General features: G+C 53.1%; 1 protein-coding gene across 1 annotated transcript in view; it reads left to right on the forward strand.

Annotated features, from left to right (window-relative positions):
* The window catches only part of UMODL1 (uromodulin like 1), a 68,992-nt gene that overhangs the window by 14,659 nt on the left and 38,108 nt on the right, over window positions 1–16,225 (forward strand). Inside the window, exons 6-7 of the mRNA XM_047797106.1 lie at window positions 1,556–1,696; window positions 15,315–15,569. Of these exons, the coding sequence (XP_047653062.1) occupies window positions 1,556–1,696; window positions 15,315–15,569 (396 nt within the window). The remainder of the gene's footprint in view (window positions 1–1,555; window positions 1,697–15,314; window positions 15,570–16,225) is intronic.

The following is a 16,225-nucleotide window of genomic DNA, read 5'->3' on the forward strand; positions in this document are numbered from 1 at the left end:
TTTTTAAAAAAAGATTTCGTGTATAAGTGATAACATATGACATTTGTCTTTGACTTACTTCACTTAGTATGAGAATCTCGAGGTCCATCCATGTTGCTGCAAATGGTGTTATTTCATTCTTTTTTTTTTTTTTTGAAGGAGAATCTATATCAGGGATCGGTAAACTTTCTAAAAAAGGCCAGACAGGAAATACGTGTGGCTGTGGGCCACATGGCCTGTTTCAGTGGCTTGGCTTTGCCGTGGACAGTGCGTGAGCAGAGGCTGGGCTCGGCTGGAACTTTCTTTGCCACAACAGGAGGCATTGGCAGTTTGCTGCATTCCTGGGCTGCTCTTGCTGAGGAAGCTCCTTCTGTGACACTAAAGGTCACACGTCACCATGCCAGGGTCTGGGACCCAGGGAACGTTCTAATGATGGCAATTAATTCCCTTCCAATGCCACAAATGTTCCTGAAAACCAGACTGAGCCGCGCCAATAAGCAAAGTGCCTGTCTTGTCTGTTCTGACCACGGGAATCTGGAGCAAGGAGAGGGAAGGCTCAGGGCGGGGACTGGGAGCATCTCAGCGGGACACAGAGAGACTCCGTGATGGTCTGTGGCTTTGACCGGGTGGCGCAGGTGAGGGAGGGCTGAGGGGGTGGGGCTTGCTCTGGATTGGATGCTGCGGAAGCGGACGCGCGTCTTTGATTGGACATCTCAGTAACTCTCCTCCAGGGGAGGGGCGGCAGCACGAAGAGCTGTGATTGGTGCAGAACCCACAGCCTCCCACTGCGGCCAAGAGAGGGGTGGGTGCTTCGTGGGGGCCGTGATGACCTTTTTCCGACTGGGCTTGATGAGGTGGAGATGTGACCTCTGCCTGTCTTGCTCTGTCCTGGTCATGGAGAAGCCTGTCCGGCAGACCTGAGCTGGTGCTCCCACCGCATAGGCGAGTAAGGGGGCCGTGGAAGGACCAGGCCCCTCCTGCCGGTCAGGAGCCGCTCCGCCCTCATTTCTGTCCACGCACTGCCGTCCACAGGATTGATGCTTGGGGAGGAGGTCTAGCCGCCATCATTTTTTTGCTTTTTAGGGCTGCACTTGTGGCATATGGAAGTTCCCAGGCTAGGGGTCGAATCAGACCTACAGCTACCAGCCTACAGCACAGCCACAGCAATGCCAGACCCAAGCAGTGTCTGTGACCTACACCACTGCTCACGGCAACGCCGGATCCCTGACCCACTGAATGAGGCCAGGGATTGAACCTGCATCCTCATGGATACTAGTCGGATTTGTTTCTGCTGAGCCGCAACGGGAACTCCCTAGACCCCATCATTTCAGATTCAGCACAGCCCCGAAGTGATTTGCTGAGCCCACAGCCGCCGCCCAAGCACCCAGAGCAGTGCCTTGAGCCTTGGACCAGCTGCCCCAGTGACCGGGGCTGGGGGCTGATGGGGCCTGTAGAGCAGGGCGTGCAGAGGCCCTTGGGACCGCGGGCTGACCCCCTTCCTCTGCTCCTGTGAAAAAGTTTGGAGGGTAATGAGGGACAACGGATGAGCGTCCTCACCGCTCCTCCTTTTCGACAGACGTGAATGAATGTTCCCACGACGAACTCAACACCTGCTCCGGAGGGGAGCCGTGTGTAAACACAGAGGGCTCCTACCACTGTGCCCGTCACCCCGAGACGCCGGCCCTGTGTCCCCGGAAGCTGGACGGCACGTGTGAAGGTGGGTGACGGCTCTCCAGGTGGCGAAGGAAGGCCTCGGCATCTCCCAGGCCAGACGGTCCTCAGACCACTGGGACCCTCTCTTCTTGCACAGAGGGGATGGCGGTCCCCTGGGCAGAGGAGTCATTTGGTTCTTTTGAGAATTTCTGATCTCATGACGGGCTATTCTTTTTTTTTGGGGGGGGGATGCCCATATGGCATGTGAACGTTCCTGGTTCAGGGACTGAATCTGCACCTCAGCAGTGACCTATAGCAGTGACCTGAGCCACAGCAGTGTCAGTGCCAGACCCCTAATCCACTGAGCCATCAGGGAACCTTCTATTCTTTTTTCAATTGAAGTATAGTTGACTTAGACACTGTGTATATATAAAATCTTGTTCAGCTTCTTTTTCCTTATAAGTTATTACAAAAAAATTGGTATTGTTCCCTGTGCTATGGGGGGGGTATTCTTTTTTTTTTTTTGGCGTTTTGTCTTTTTTAGGGCCACACCCGGGCATATGGAGGTTTCCCAGGCTAGGGGTCTAGTTGGAGCCTACACCACAGCCACAGCAACATGGGATCCGAGCCGCATCTGCAACCTACACCACAGCTCACAGCAACACCAGATCCTTAACCCACTGAGCTGTCAGGGAGCCTCCTATTCTTTTTTAAATTGAAGTATAGTTGATTTACAACGCTGTGTTAGCGTCTGGTATAGAGCACAGTGGTTCAGTTATATATATACATATAAAATATGTATATTCAGTTACATATGTATACATATGTTTATACATATTCTTGTTCAGATTCTTTTCCCTTATAAGTTATTACAAAATATTGGTATCGTTTCCTGTGCTATGGGGGGGCTATTCTTTTTTTTTTTTGTCTTTTGTCTTTTTAGGGCTGCACCCAGGCATATGGAGGTTCCCAGGCTAGGGGTCGAGTTGGACCTGTAGCTGCCAGCCTACACCACAGCCACAGCAACGCCAGATCCTTAATCCACTGAGCGAGGCCAGGGACCGAACCTGCAACCTCATGGTTTCTAGTTGGGCTCGTTAACCACTGAGCCACGCCATGAATTCCTAGGGGTTGTTCTTGCCTTCATTCTTTAGGTAAACAGATGTTTATGTGCCATTCACTGTGGCAGGTGCTGGTCATCAAGACACATATGAGGAGTTCCCGTCGTGGCGCAGTGGTTAACGAATCCGACTAGGAACCATGAGGTTGCAGGTTCAGTCCCTGCCCTTGCTCAGTGGGTTAACGATCCGGCGTTGCCGTGAGCTGTGGTGTAGGTCGCAGACACGGCTCGGATCCCGCGTTGCTGTGGCTCTGGCGTAGGCTGGTGGCTACGGCTCCGATTCGACCCCTAGCCTGGGAACTTCCATATGCCACAGGGGAGGCCCAAGAAATAGCAAAAAAAAAGACAAAAAAAAGACACATATGAATAGATCATAAGCTTTGCTCTCTGGAAACTCAGTAGAGAACGTGCCAGGTGCCTGCCATGCTGGTGTGTAAATAGGATGCCTGTGCACTCTGTTGTTTAAGGGGGACCCTCTTGAGAGTGAAAAGGGCATGACTGCTGCTTACACCGGGCCCCAGGAGTAACCCGGAGTCTGCCCCTGGAATTGTGCGGTCAACCTAGATGGTGAAAAATGTGCTGAGTGCTGGTGGACACACTGAGAAGGAAGTCCCGGCTCTGTGCCGGCTGGGTCGCTGATGGATGCCAGGCGTGTCCCAGCTGCCGGTGCATGCGAGGGGCTCTGAGTGGCAACTAACTGTATTTTGAAAAGTGCGGAGAGCTGCAGTGTAGGCAGGAGAAGGCAGTGGGGGGAGATGGGGTCAAGGGACGTTTCGGCCACTGAAGCTGTGGGACTTGGTGACCAAGGAGATGCAGGAGAGGAAGAGGACAGTAAGGTGGCATGTCCTGGTCCAGCAATGGAGAGATGGCCGATTCTGCAGGAGCGGCGGAAGACGAAGCTTATTATTAGCGCTTCTGACAGTAACAGTTTACACTGAGAGGGGGTGAGATGGAGACACAGCAGGTGCTGCCTGAGTGGCTCTTTGGTGCTGGAGCTCAGAGGTGGGGCTGGGCTGCAGTAACCTTGGGTGTGCAGGTGGCATCTGGACTACGGGCAAGGTCGGGAGAAGGGAAGGAACCCTGGGACTTAGATGTTGGTACGGGAGGAAGTGCGTGCAGAGATGGAGTGAGGCAGGAAGAGCACAGGAAAGTCAGCATCCAGGAGCCAAGGAGAGGTGATGCTTCACAGGCATTTACTGAGAAGGGGCTCAGAGAGACCGAGCAGAATCTGGAGGACAGGTGGGCTTCCAGGAGGGTCCTTCTCAAAGACGGGCATGCCAAAGCACACCTGTGGGCCGTGGGAGAGACGCTGCTAATTCTTGCAGCCCCCGGACCCAGTTCAAGCCCCCTCTCCTCTGGGCAGCCGCCCTGGCATCTCTTTTCTCTTCTTCCCCGTGGCTGGGTATCACGGTCTCCTGCAGCTGCTCCAGTGGCCGGCGTGCAGCCCAGGGGGGCATGATGCCCGCAGCGTGCAGGGCTGCCTGCAGGGGGCGAGGCTGCAGGTGCAGGTGCCTGGCCGGGAGCTGGGATGGTGAGTGGGGGGTCAGCGGGTGGAAGGTTCCACTAGCATGGACCGGTGGTGAGGGTCAGGCGGGCGTCCGTTCACTAATGGACACATTTTATCTTATTTATATTTATTTTCATTTTTGGAGGCAATGAGAAATTTATAGTTTTATTTAAATATGGGACACCTTTTCATGAGCACCAGCTATGCACCAGGCGTTGTTTTCATGGTGATTCTCCAGTGTCCACGAGCTCTCAGTCCCTTGGAATGCAGAGGGCAGTGGGGAAGATGACAAAGACATGGACAGACGCAGAATATGGGGTGACAGTTCTGCCGTGAAGAAAAATGATGTAGGAGAGTGACAGGTGGGCCGGGGCCTGGGCGTGCCATCTCAGGTGCAGTGGCCAGGGCCACTCCGCAGACAGGGTGACTTTCAGGAGTGTGGGAGGGAGCCGTGAGGCTGACAAGGGACAAGGAGGGGTGTGGAGGGCTGAGCGATGTCCCCAAAGGAGTCCATGTCCCCGCCCGCCACGTGAGTGGTGCCTCGAGTGCCAAGGGGACTCCGCGGGTGGGATTAGGCTGAGGACATCAAGAGGGCATGACACACACCTTCTGTGCCCCAGTGTCATTGCCAGGGTCCATAGGAGAGGGAGCCAGAGGGTCAGAGCCAGAGGGAGCTGACGTGACGAGGGAGGCAGGGACGGGAGAAGCCCGGTGCCACTGGCCTGGCAGGTGGAGAGGGGACCGCCACCCCGGGGCATGGAGCCTCTGGAGGCTGCAGCAGGAAGGAAACGGAGGGAACGCAGGCCTGCCCCCACCTAGTTATAGACTCCTGACCTCCAGGGCCAGAGAGCCCATTTTTCTTGCTTTAAGCCACTAAAGGTGGTAATTCGTCACAGCAGCCACGGGAAGCTATACAGAGTCAGGTCAGGGCCCAGCGAGGAAACCAGGAGCCAGGAGGCCGGTGGCGACGAACCTGAGAGGATGGGACCAGCTACCAGGGACAGAACCAGGCAGGGCTCCTGTGGTGCAGACGTGGCAGGGCCACGGGGACTTTCACTCTAGAACACTGCAGACAAATGGACGCACAGGGAGAGGAGTGTAACAAATAAGCCCGAGATGCTCCCAGACCCCTCCTGGCTCCGATCCCGTCCCCATCAGCCCTCCCTCCCCCTCCCCTGTTATTCTGAAGCCACTTCCTCATATCACTTCATCTGTCCCTATTTAAAAACTGAAACAGTAATTCCTTAATATCATCAAATATCCAGTGTGTTGAAGTTTCTAATGGTCTCAACTTTTTCATAATTTTTTTTTTTTTTTTTTTTAAGGGCTGCTCCTACAGCATATGGAAGTTCCCACGCTACGGGGTCAAATTGGAGCTGCAGCTGCCGGCCCACACCATAGCCACAGCAACACAGGATCCAAGCCGCATCTGCAGCCTGCACCACAGCTCATGGCAATGCCAGATTCTTAACGCACTGAGTGAGGCCAGGGATGGAACCCACATCCTCGTGGATACTAGTGGGGTTCATTATCACTGAGCCACAACGGGAACTCCCATTTTCATATTTTTTTCTGCTTTTTTTTATTACTCCGTGGATTTTATTACATTTATAGTTGTACAACAATCACCACAACCGAATTTTATAGCATTTCCATCCCAAACCCCCAGCGCATCCCCCCACCCCCTAACCTGTCTCCAAAGGAAGCCATAAGTTTTTCAGCGTCTGTGGGTCAGTATCTGTTCTGCAAAGAAGTTCTTTGTGTCCTTTTTTTAGATTCCACATGTAAGTGATAGTGTTCGATGTTGGTGTCTCACTGTCTGACTGACTTCATTTGGCATAATAATTTCTAAGTCCATCCATGTTGCTAAAAATGCCGATATTTCGTTCCTTGTAATGGCTGAGTCATATTTCATTGTGTATCTGTACCACATCTTCTGGATCCACTCCTCTGTCGATGGACATTTTGGCTGTTTCCATGTCTTGGCTCTTGTAAATAGTGCTGCAGTGACCGTCGGAGTACATGTGTCTTTGTGAGTCATGGTTTTCTCTGGGCAGATGCCCAGGAGTGGGATTGCTGGATCCAATGGCAGTTCTGTGATTAGTTTTCTGAGGAATCTCCATACTGCTTTCCACAGTGGTTGCTCCCATTGACAATCCCACCAACTGTGTCATAGGGCTCCTTTTTCTCCACACCCTCTCCAGCCCTTATTGTCTGTGGACTCTTTGAGGATGGCCCTTCTGGCTGGTGTCAGGTGGGACCTCACAGTGGGTTTGATTTGCATGTCTCTAATGATGAGTGATGTTGAACATTTTTTTCATGTGTTTTTTGGCCCCCCGTATGTCTTCTTTGGAGAATTGTCTGTTTAGATCTTCTGCCCATTTTCTTATGGGACCATTTTCATAATTTTTTAACTGTTCGAGTTGTAGCTTAAGTCGGATCCACCAGTTAGTAATGGTATCTCTTAAGTTATTTTCGAATCCAGAAGTCTCCCCTCCACTTCCATTTCCTCTTGTTAAGTGCTGGGTCAGGCTCCCTCAGCCCAGCCATTGCTCATGGGCTGGGATCTGCTGGTTTGTACCCAGGGCTCCCCATAACCACGTCCCCATGCAGGTCAAGGAGCCCTAAGATAGAGGCATCACAGAGTCAGACTCAGATCTCACTTCCTTTTTTTTTTTTTTTGGTCTTTTTAGGGCCACACCCAGGGCATATGGGAGTTCCCAGGCTAGGGGTCGAATTGGAGCTAAAGGTACCGGCTCAACCACAGTCACAGCAACTCAGGATCCGAGCTATATCTGTGACCCACACCACAGCTCACTGCAATCCACTGAGCGAGGCCCAGGCTTGACCCCGCATCTTCATGGATACTAATCAGATTCTTTTCTGCTGCGCCATGATGGGAACGCCTCTGGCTTCTTTTTTGACAAGGTTCTTTATGTTCCATGGGCTGCTGTGTCCTGTTCTCCCACGATACCTGTCATCCCTTCTCTTGTGGCCGCTGGGCAGGTGATGAGCACGTAGACTTGAGCGGGACAGTGCCCAAAGCAGGAGCTCTGGGGCACCCAGCTGCTGCTGGGAGCCCCCACATCTGTGTTCAGGTGTGCCCTGCTGCTGGGCAAATCGACTAGAGGGGGCCCGGCAGACCCCCAATCCACTCTCTCCTTCCTTCACCGTCCAGATGGGCTTTTGGGTGGAAACGTCCTCATTGAAAAAACCTCATTTTCCCACCTCCCTTGTAGGTGGGGGGGCGTATGACTCATCTTAGCCAATGAGCCATCGAGGACATTTCCATGGAGTTGGGAAGAAGGCTGAAGGGTTACGGGCTGTGTGGAGACCAGGTTGGGCAGGGCGCTGTGATGGCCGAGTCCCCGTCGGTCATCTGAGACAGGGGGCGACCTTGAGGATAAGCCCCAGACATTGGGGCTGGAGGAGCAGAGAGTGAAGGGGGCGGGGCCTGAGGTGCCACTGCTCTTCTCTAGGGGACGGCTGCCCCTGCTGGGATTTTCCATCCGTGCAGCAGCTGACCCCAGGCTTGGTGACTTGGGGCAAAGGCCCGGAGTGGTGGCCTGGTGGGCGAGGGGCATCCGGTAAGTGGACACCAGCCTCCCCAGGACATCTGAGCACGCAGCACAGGCGGGGCTGGCCCGAGAGGAGGCTGCAGAGAGGGCTTTGGACGGACTCGGTACCTCCTTTCAAACAGTTCAGCCCAGAGGCAGGTACACCTGCTTCCTCTTGGCTGCTAGGACTTTGTCTTCTCATTCAAGAATCTGATGTATTTACTTACCACCATTCTAACCTCAGGGGGAGGATACGTTTCCCCCCCCCCCCCCCCCCCCGCACCCTGCAAGCCTCAGAACCCCTGCAAATTATTTTTATTTTTTTTCCTGTTCCTTTCCCTCCCAGGTTTTTTTTTTAACCTTATTTAAATCCTGCCACATGTGCAGTTTTGCATTCTGCTCTCTCCGCTTGCTGTTTACCATGTAACATTTTCCAAGAAGCGACCTGGTCTTTTCATAATTACAATTTTCCCTGGTTGAGAAAGAGTGGCGTGTTACAGAGATGCTGTCACGCTCTCAGGTACTTCCCTCATGGCTTTCAGGTCGCCTCCAGCATCCGTTCTAAAAACCAGAACTTTTGGTAACATTGCGACGTGGTTATGCAGAGCCTGGTCACAACTGACTTTGAATTCACCATTTCATCTGCACGTCCCTTTCCCTTGAAGGGAAGAGGGGTGCGTGAGTGGGGGCTATGCCGAAAGTTTGGGATTCCAGAAAGAAGCACCTCCCAGCCCCACCTCTGGCAACAAAGCGCTCCTCTCCTGTGCCTCAGGGCTTTGTCTGCCTAGAACCAGGCTCGTGCTCAAATGTGCCTGCAGAGCTTTGCGGATTATTTTACGTGCTCTGGACTGTGGCCTCCGGCTGGGAGCATCCTGTCCCCCCAGTGAGACTAGAAGGTCGGATACAGTTACTGAAAATACTCGGCGCGGGCATCTGAACAAACGTCAGACTCTGGGAGGAGACTTAGCAGCCACACTGCCCCGCTTGCCCCTCAAGGTAAAGTGAACACAAGCAGGGAAAGGGCACAGCCCCGGTTCCCTCCAACAGGGCAGAGAAGACAAAGCTGGCATCTCCAGATGAGAACTCTCCAGTGAATTCCAATTGCATATTGCTAAGGGAAAACAGCACATGTTTTAAATTTAGAAGCTAATATAAAAAATGAGCAATCTGCTGGAATAAATCAGGGGTACAAACCCGTGGAAAAGACAGCACAAATCTCAGATGCTTTTCTTGTGAAATCCATCACCCAATTAATGACTCGCAGGGCAGCTGGATTCTTGCACAAACAAAAACCATAAGAAATCTTGCCCGGTTCCCGCTTAATGTCCCAGGAACACATTCTGCTTTGAGGAAGGAGTGGAAGCGTGTCCTAGCTCCCTCCAACACAGTCCCCTTCCCAGCTGGAGCCTGACGGCTCTTCCGCTCCCTAAAGACCCTCTTGTGAGTTGGCTCCTTTGGTGAAGATGAGGCTGATCCTGGAGAGGCTGCCGGGCTGCCAAGAATGGCTGCTCAAGTTCACAAACCTGACCTACAACCAGAGTTTCAACAACCGAACACCCAGGATCTTGGCTCGAATCTCAGTGTTGGTACCTTGACAAGGTTCAGGGCTTCAGCAGACAGGCCCAGGGGTTAGAGGGGCAGAGCCTGACGTGTGAGATCAGGGTGGAGGCCGAGTCCTCAGCAGTCCTCTTCCTGCCCCGTCAGGCCCAGGTCAGGGCTGCCTGCGAGAAACAAGGGCCCAGCCCTGTGGACACAGAGCATCCCTCCTGCTTCACTGAGGTAGACACATCCACTCCTGAGTTCAGGTGCACAGCCGTGGCCTGCAAGGGCCACGGGGCAGCAGTGCCCTGGGATCAGACCCAGGCAAGAGCTGGGCTTGTTTTCGGGGGCCGCCTTTTAAGATGGAAGCACGTGGCCAGGCCAAAGGCCAGGACAGACAGTGTTCTGACTGATGACCAGAAATCCAGGTCACAGGGAAGACAGAGGGTCAGGATGGTTTCCGGTTTAAAGGAGCTCAACATCTGTCCTCCAGAAGAGGAATCAGCCTTCGTAGGTCCGACGGTGGCCAGTTTTGCAGCAACACAGAACTTTCCGCCAAGTCCTGCCATCCAGCCAACCGCGGCCTGGAAAACTACTTAAAAGAAGAATCCAGAGGTCGACTCATTTCCTGGGGCGGCTGTGACAGAGGCCCACAGACCTGGTGGTTGAAACAACAGAAGGTTCCTCTCCCACACTTCTGGACGGCAGAAGCGTCCATCCGTATTGCTGCGTCCAAGACAAGGAGTGGCAGGGCTCCCTCCGGATGCTCTAGGGGAGCCCCCCCGTTTTGCTGTCCCCCCCTTTTGGGGGCTGCTTGACTTCCTTGGCTGGTGGCCACATCACACCTGTCTTCAGGGCCAACATCCTCAGTTTCCCCCCACGCCCTTTGCACGTGGCTTCCTCTGTGTGTGTCCCCTTTCCCGCCTCTGTCTTGTGATGGCCTCGAGGGCCAACCTGATCATCCACGGTCATCAGGGTCCTGAGCTTCATCCCGCCCCCGAAGGCCCTTTTCCCCAAAGCTGCTCTCTTTGGAGGTCATTATCCAGTCTATTTCCGGGGTGGGGGGTTGGGGGGGGGGAATAGGTTAGGAGTCCGGCACGGGAATTTTGCCTTTACTCACTGGACAGCTTTGCCTCTGGCTCTCTGCTTGACCTTCCTAGGCCTCAGGTTCATCCTCTGTAAAACGGGATCATAGGAGAACCTATTACCTCCCAAGTATTGTTGGGAGTAACAGGAGTCACATGCGCTCAGCCAGTGGGAGCTCTAAGTGAGCCGGTGGTAGCTTGGGTAGCAGCCTGATGGAGTTCACGGGAGGGGGTGCCCCCAGCCCCGTGAGCGCCCCCACGGCCCTGTATCCCCACTGTTTCCATGACGCCCCCCCCCCCGCCGGCTTGGACCTCCTGTGTAGGTGTCTGGAACTGCTGTGGGCCTTAATCTACCCTCGTTTCCATCCCTGGCTGGGGCAGTGCTGGGTGCCTGGAAGATGCGCGGGACATGTCAAACCGTAGGAACTTGCCCTTGTAGTTGGTCAGTCGTTACTGAATCCAGACACTTGCAGATGCCTCAAGGTACTATATATCTGTATATATATTTATACCTTATATATATGTAGGTTTTTAATTAAAGTATAGTTGGGAGTTCCTGCTGTGGCACATTGGGTTAAGAATCCAACTGCAGCAGCTCAGGTCCTGCAGAGGCGAGGATTTGATGCCTGGCCCAGAGCAGTGGGTTAAAGGATCCAGCGTTGCTGCGGCTGGGGCTCGAACTCAGTCCCTGGCCTGGGAACTCCCATGTGTGGCCGTAAAAAAAGAGTATAGTTGGTTTACAGTGTTGTGCCAATTTCTGCTGTGCAGCGAAGTGACCCAGTCACACGTGTATATGCATTCGCCGTCTTGAATTATCTTCCATCGCGGTCTAGCCCGGTTCCCTGTGCCGTCCAGCAGGGCCTCATGGCTTAGCCACTCAAAAGGTAGTAGTTTGCATCTACTGACCCCAAACTCCCAGTCCCTCCCCCTCCTCCTTGGCAACCGCGGTCTGTTCTCTCTCTGTGTGTCTGTTTCTGTCTCAAGGTAATACATTGGGTAAAGGGCTAAATGCACACTCGCCGGTGAGACTTTCCTCAAAGAGATTTATTTCTTTGGATGAGAGGCCCTGAGCTCTGTGATTAATTAAACAGCTTTGGCAGATGCCCCTAAGGCTTCTTCAGCCATAGCAATGCCCACCTGGCAGCTCCTCAGCCCAGGATCCAGGGACCCCCAGCATATTAATTAATTAATGGTTTTTTAGGGCCCCACCTGCAGCATATGGAAGTTCCTAGGCTAGGGGTCGAATCGGCCTACCCCACAGTCACAGCAATTCGGGATCTGAGCCACGTCTGCCACCAGCGCCGCAGCTCCCGGCAACGCCGGATCCTTAACCCCCTGAGCAAGGGAGGCCAGGGATCAAACCCGAATCTTCCTGGATACGAGTCAGTTTTATAACCCGCTGAGTCACAACAGGAACTCCTGGCTTCTTAAGTCAAAGAATGAATGTGAGGGATTCCCGTTGTGGCTCAGTGGGTTACAAACCTGCTAACAATCAGCAGGATTTGGGTTTGATCCCTGGCCTCGCTCAGTGGGTTAAGGACCCAGTATTGCCATGAGCTGTGGTGTAGGTCCCAGATGTGGCTTGGATCTGGCGTTGCTGTGATGATGGTGTAGGCTAGCAGCTGCAGCTCCGATTTCACTCCTAGCTGGGAACCCCCACTTGCCATGGGTATGACCCTAAAAAGACAAAAAAAAAAAAAAAGAGTGACTGTGTCTCCAGCCAGCTGGATACCCGCCAGTCCCCGGGGTTCCTCCCAACGCCGAGAGGACCTTTCCTCTGGTAACCCCCCTCAGCTAGGAGGCACCCTCTCTCTAGAACATTCTAGGAAAGGGCTGTACACAAGCTTGTGGCAGAGATTGGTTTTCTGTGTCCCACATGTAGTCTGACGCTGACTGGCAACCAGGAGGCAGTGTCACAGCCCCAAAGGGGGCTGGATGCTGCTGCCCAGGCCCCCCAAGCCTCGTGCTCGGCCCCACGGTCCTATTTGCCGGCTGTTGTGCCGCGACCCGTGGGACTGAAAAAATGCCTGGGACTGTGTCGTTTAGCCACGTGTGTCAGAACATTCAGTGCTTTGAGCAAAATTTTAGAGTTTAGCCCTTCCTTCCTTTTTCAGAGAGCCCTGTTCCTGGGGAACAGACAGAAAAGCCGCGTGGTTGTCACTGGGGGTCTTCTTGATGTCAGGGTCCTGGTGAGGGGGAGGTGGGGGTGAGACCCGTGGTTTCAGGGCCCGAGCTGCTGGCCAGTCCTCAGCCAAAAGAAAAGACAGCATAGTAAAGAAAGAAAATCATTCGTAAGATGAAAGTGCAGAAAAACCCTGGACCATTCAGTGGAAGGACAGATGCATCCTCTTTAAAGCACACTCGACCTCCCCAGGCAAGGAGCATTTTCAGGAAACTAAGGATTTAGATTCAGGGGGGTAGGGGGGGGTGGGAGTGGGGGTGCTTCCCTCCCTCTGGAGCATCCAGCCCCTGCTTTGCGGGGCTCTGGGGGACTCCTGATGGGGCAGCTCGGGAAGGATGTGGCAGGACTGAGCTGCAAGACGAGGGTGGGGCACTAAGCTGGATCCCGAGCTTCTTGGCAGCCAAGGCAAAAAGGGAAATGCCTTGAGTGGTACCAGTTTTAATTTTTACTGAGAGGAAGCCCACATATTTGTTGGAAAGACAATTTTTTCATAATATTAGAAAGCATACAGCCTATGAATCCTTATGTGAAGGTTTTTCAAAACTTGACACAGATTGTAATTTTTTCTTCCCTATGGTTTTGCAAAAAGTTTTTTTTTTTTAATCTCTTCATAGTTTATTTCTATAGAACTCAAATTTTGCTGTAAAAATTTTGGCGCCTAGGCTGAGGGTCACCCTAGGTATAATTTTGGTATAATTCATATTGCCCAGGTGAGTGCTATAAGGCCAGAATTTTTTTTTTTTTTTGTCCTTTCTAGGGCCACAGCTGCAGCATATGGAGGTTCCCAGGCTAGGGGTCTAATCAGAGCTGTAGCCACTGGCCTACACCAGAGCCACAGCAACGTGGGATCTGAGCCGCATCTGCGACCTACACCACAGCTCACCACAACGTGGGACCCTTAACCCACTGAGGGATCGAACCCGCCACCTCATGGTTCCTAGTCAGATTCGTTAACCACCGCGCCACGACGGGAACTCCAAGGCCAGAATTTTTCTCCCACCGAAGATATTGAATTCCACTTGAGCATGGAAATATGTATTGGTTGTTGTGTTAGAGTGTTGCTCCCTAAAGCATGGATTTTTTTTTTTTTTTTTTTGAGCCTCTCTACAACATGCAGAAGTTCCCAGGCCAGGGAGCGAACCTGAGCCACAGCAGTGACCACAGCAGATCCTTAACCCACTGATAGAGCATGGAGCTTGATGTGAAAACACAGGGGGCCTCAGCCTGACTCCTGAATCCTGCTTCCCACGGGCCATTGTTCTGGTGATGAATTAGCTGAGCCGACGTCCTGGGGCAAATGATTAAGTCCTTGTGAATCTGAAGAGAGGGCCCTTTGAATTTGTGTTGAGACCGTATGTGTACATGGAGCACAGAAACATGACGCCGTGTGTTAACCTGCCCAGGCTGCCGTAATACACGCCACCAACCGGGCGGCTTCAACAGCAGGCATTTGCTTTCTTACTGTCAGGAGGCTGGGGTGTCGGCGGGGCTCGGGTGTTGGTGGCGGGCTGGTGCCATCTTCTCCCTGTGTCCTCACCTGGGCCCTCTGTGTGTCTGTGTCCTAGTGTCCTCTTCTTATAAGGACACCAGTCATGTTGGATTGGAGTCCATCGTAATGCCCTCATTTTAACTTTAAAACTTCTTGAAAGACTCGACCTCCACATAGGTCACTTTTGAGGTATTGGGGGTTAGAACCCAACCCGTGAACTTTAGGGGAACGCGGTTCAGCCCGTCACACACCACGATGGCCATAGTTGCAAAAACAACCCGGCTGCCTCTGTGGCTTGGTGGTTGTACCTGGTGCTGCCGTGAACATGGGGGTGCAGGTAGCTCTTTGAAAATCGTGAATTTGTTTCCTTCAGAGGGATCCTCAGGAGTGGAGTTGCTGGATCATAGGGTGGTTTTATTTCTCATTTCTCGAGGGAACTCCACAATGCTCTCCAGGGTGGCTGCACCAATTTCCATTCCCACCAATGGTGCCTGAGGCGTCTCTCTTCCCCACACCCCCCAACATGCGTGATCGCTCGTCTTTTTGATAACAGCACGCTGACACCTGTGAAGTGGTACCCCACTGTGGTTTTCATCTGCATTTCCCGGATGGTTGGTTATGCTGAGCATCTTTTCGTGTGCTCGTTGGCCATCTCTGGTCTTTTTTTTTTTTTTTTTGTCTTTTTGCCATTTCTTGGGCCGCTCCCGCAGCATATGGAGGTTCCCAGGCTAGGGGTCGAATCAGAGCTGTAGCCGCTGGCCTACGCCAGAGCCACAGCAACATGGGATCTGAGCCGAGTCTGTGACCTACACCACAGCTCACGCAACACCGGATCCTTCACCCACTGAGCAAGGCCAGGGATCGAACCTGCAACCTCATGGTTCCTTGTCGGATTTGTTAACTACTGTGCCACAACGGGAACTCCCTCTCCAGGTCTTCTTTAGAACAATAGCTGTTCAGATCCTCTGCCCATTTTTAAATTGGATTATTATTTTGCTAATGAGTTGTATGGTTTTCATGCGTATTTTGGATATTAACCCCTCATCAGATAGATCTCTGATCTGCACGTATTTTCTCGCGGTCTGTAGGTTGCCTTTTCATTTTGGGGATGGTTTCCTGGGCAGGAGCGTCTCGGCTTGACGTCGGCGCACCTGTTGACTCTGGCTTCCGTTACGTCTCTGACATTTCCTGTGTCCTCCGTAGACTGCCCGCCCGTCCCTGACCACGTGATCGCCAACGTCACCAGCAGCAGCTTTCACGTGTCTTGGAGTTTGAATTCCACCCAGAACCGCCCTTTCCAGGTGCGGGTGTACAGGGGCGAGGAGCTGTTCAGGATGGCCAGCACCCGGGGGACGAGCCTGGAGGTGGCCGGGCTGGAGGCCGGCGTGCTGTACAGAGTGCAGACCGGCCACCAGGCGTGCGGGGCCAACGTCACCAACACGCTCACCGTCAGGACCGGTAAGGCCACGCGTCTGAAGCCCACATTAGTGAGTTTGTCTTTCTAGCCCAGTCCTGTTGGCCCCAGTGATTCAAATCATTGTGCTTCTGATGAGCAGGGCGGAGTGGTCGTGGGCGGGGTGGTCTTGGACGTGGCCTCAGGCTTCTAGGCAGAAGCGGGGACATTCTGAGCCCTGGAGCAGTGCCTGTGGTCTGCAAGGCCCCCCTGGCTCCCCTCCCCTCATCCTGCCTGGGGGCTCCTCTGACCCCCGGCGTGATGAGAAGTCTGAGGAGCCCATCTTTCTGTGGCTTGAGGGACCCATAAAGCCATCAGCTAGAGCAAGGCCCAGAGTGTAGTGAGGCAGGACAGGGCAGAGAGCTACATGCCTCGAGCGACCTTCGGCCATTCTTTTTTTTCTTTATTCTTTTCCTTTTTTTTTTTTTTGTTCAGCCCTGCAGCATATGGAAGTTGCCAGGCTAGGCATCAAATCTAAGCTGCGGCTGCTGGCCCATGCCACAGCCATGCTGAATCCTTAACTCACAGAGAAAGGCTGGGGATCGAACCTGCATCCTCATGGATACCAGTTGGATTCTTAACCCACTGAGCCACAATGGGAACTCTTCTTTGGCCATTCTTTTTTTTTTTTTTGTCTTTTTGCTATTTCTTTGGGCCGCTT

This window comes from Phacochoerus africanus, chromosome 1 (assembly GCF_016906955.1).
Source record: "Phacochoerus africanus isolate WHEZ1 chromosome 1, ROS_Pafr_v1, whole genome shotgun sequence".
NCBI lineage: Eukaryota > Metazoa > Chordata > Mammalia > Artiodactyla > Suidae > Phacochoerus > Phacochoerus africanus.